Here is a 2,508-nt window from a genome sequence, read left to right on the forward strand (position 1 = left end):
ACCGAGCGGTGTGCCAACAAAGTCGCTGGCCCCCAAGGGGGTGGATTGTGAGATCCCATGTCAGTTGGAGAGAAGAACGAAGCATTCTTTATAGGAATGTGAAAACCTCTCCCTAACAAACATGTTTTAAAACCGTAAGGCTGACGGCGATACATAACGAGTCAAAACGGATAATATCTACTAGCCGCATACTTGGGCTGTTACACTGACATCCATATTTGGTCATGAAAATTTTAAAGTTAAATGTTTATTATGATTTATGCAAGTAACACAGGTGAAACAAGATTTGAGGTTTCAAACATATGCATCGTCAAATTTGTAATAAGACACAAGAGAATAGACAAACAACATTGTTTATTTGCAAAAACTACGTACCATTATGTTACATTGCATTGTAATGAAACTATAAAAAGATGGTGCAATTCTGAGAAGATTTCCAAACTCATCATAACACGACGTACGACCAAACTTATTATTTAAACACGACATTGAAATGAAAAATTGAAGAAGAAACCAGAAAGGGAAATGAAAGGATTTGGTTTCAAGCAGGGCATTGGAAGCCAGACGGAACCTTCTTTCCACAGTAGTTCAAAAGCAAACTGAGGGAAATTGAAAGGTCAATCTGGAGACCCAAGGCTCTGGCCTTCACCGTAGTGCAAAGGCACACAGCAGCTTCCAGGTCAACAAGGCCTTGGATTAGGGTGCAACATGGGGATTTTGGTGGTGAGCCAATCACTACGTGCACTAGACCATCCAGCAAGTCGGCGCAGACACCGAGCTTGAGGGTGTTCTTGGGGCACTTGAGGAGTGATGGTGGCTGCCTTGAAGGGGTGGGCTTGTGGGGCTTGGGTGGTGGCGGTGGGCAAGGGACATAGGTGGAGCTGACCATAGTGAAGAAGATGAGGTTGACGAGGAGGAGGAGGGCAATGGGTGAAGAGAGCTTGGAAGCCATTGGTGGAGAGATATTGAAGGGTCTGTAGGTTTGTGCGATGGCTTGTGAAGAATTATGAGAAGGGTTAGGGTTTTTATAGATGGGGTTTGGGAATTTGTTGTATTTTAACACAAAAATTCTTTATAAATTGCTCCATACAAAACACCCAACTTTTTCATTTACTTTATTAAGTTTTGAGGAATTGATTTGAGAGAGTTTGGTTTTCAATTAGTTTGTCTGTTTCTAAAATATTATAAAAATGTCAAATGGCCTACAAAATAGACCAATTGATTTGAGAGTTTGGTTTTCATTTACTTTCTAACACTGCATAGGTAACAAATTTTGATTTCTTGTATTTTATTTTTTATTCACTCATTCCGATTAAGGTTTAGCTTCTCCTTTAGTCTCAAGTTAATGTTTTATATAACATATCCTAAATTTCTACATACTCAAAGTCGCTACTAAGTATCATGCTTGTCTCTTAAATGCGGAATATAGCCCTTAGATACTCATCATAAATAACGAAAAATTTAAAACACATTCAGAACACTTCAAGCTACTAGAACACATTGTCAGTCTTACGCGTTTCAAAACATAACGTTGGAATTTAAAATTAAAACAAAAACAATTACGAATGAAATAATTTAAATAATGAAATAAAAGCGTTCTATACTGATCTAAGACTAAGAATTTAAACATGCAACTACCCTATGCACATGCCACAATATCTATTTTCGATGTCGTCGTCGTCCGTACATGGGCGTCTTGTCTTTACGTGAAAAATGATATGTGGCACACGTGATAAGATAAGGAATCAATACAAGGGGAATAAGATTCGGATTACCTTGTTGATCGAATATCTCAAGGCAAGAACATTGTTTGAGATTCGAATCACTCCACAAGCCAGATCAATCATGTCTAGCTTGAATGATTCTTGTTGATCAAATATCTCAACGCAAGAACACATGATTGAGATTCGAATCACTCCACAAGCAAGATTGATCATGTTGAGCTTGAATGATTCTATATGCAACCTAAACTACATAGAATTGCAAAGAAACTTAGCCATTGGCTAAAGAAGAGCACAAATGCTTCTTTTACTATATTTTCCAAGTCAGCTTACAAATATAACATACATGGCTTTATAGAGCCTCAAAATGAAACTATTAAAGGCATTCCGTAACATTCATACTTGATGACCATAATTAGCCATTATGTAAATGTAACCTAAAGTAAATAAAATGTCTTAAAATACAATAACTCTAAATTACTCTAAATTGTAACCCACCCAAAATTTACAACAATCAAACTTCATTCTTCTTCAATATAGCATGACTTGAAACATCTTTTGATAATTTTGACAACCTTTTCTTCACATCTTCATTGAAGTATATTGTATGATTGATATCTCTTGGTTTATTTCAACACGGCTTGAGTATTTTGAAAAATACTCAGTAAGTCACCCACTGTAGGGGTCATGCTGATGCAAACACATGCAACATGCTCTTGGGATCGAGCTCTAGCGCATCTAGGAGTGACCTCCAATCCCGAACAAATTGGATGTGTAGTACTTCTTT

General features: G+C 37.2%; 1 protein-coding gene across 1 annotated transcript; it reads right to left on the minus strand.

The window, feature by feature from the left end:
- Positions 1 to 473: 473 nt before the first annotated feature.
- Positions 474 to 985, minus strand: LOC111449616 (14 kDa proline-rich protein DC2.15-like). The gene has a single exon (XM_023089597.1). It carries the CDS (start codon positions 950 to 952, stop codon positions 542 to 544), a length of 411 nt encoding a protein of 136 aa, XP_022945365.1. The 5' UTR covers positions 953 to 985; the 3' UTR covers positions 474 to 541.
- Positions 986 to 2,508: the final 1,523 nt, after the last annotated feature.

Source organism: Cucurbita moschata, unplaced genomic scaffold (genome assembly GCF_002738365.1).
Source record: "Cucurbita moschata cultivar Rifu unplaced genomic scaffold, Cmos_1.0 Cmo_Scf00001, whole genome shotgun sequence".
Classification (NCBI taxonomy): Eukaryota; Viridiplantae; Streptophyta; class Magnoliopsida; order Cucurbitales; family Cucurbitaceae; genus Cucurbita; species Cucurbita moschata.

Coding starts and splice junctions, on each gene's coding strand:
- LOC111449616 (XM_023089597.1), bottom strand. CDS start 952: ATGGCTTCCAAGCTCTCTTCACCCATTGCCCTCCTCCTCCTCGTCAAC.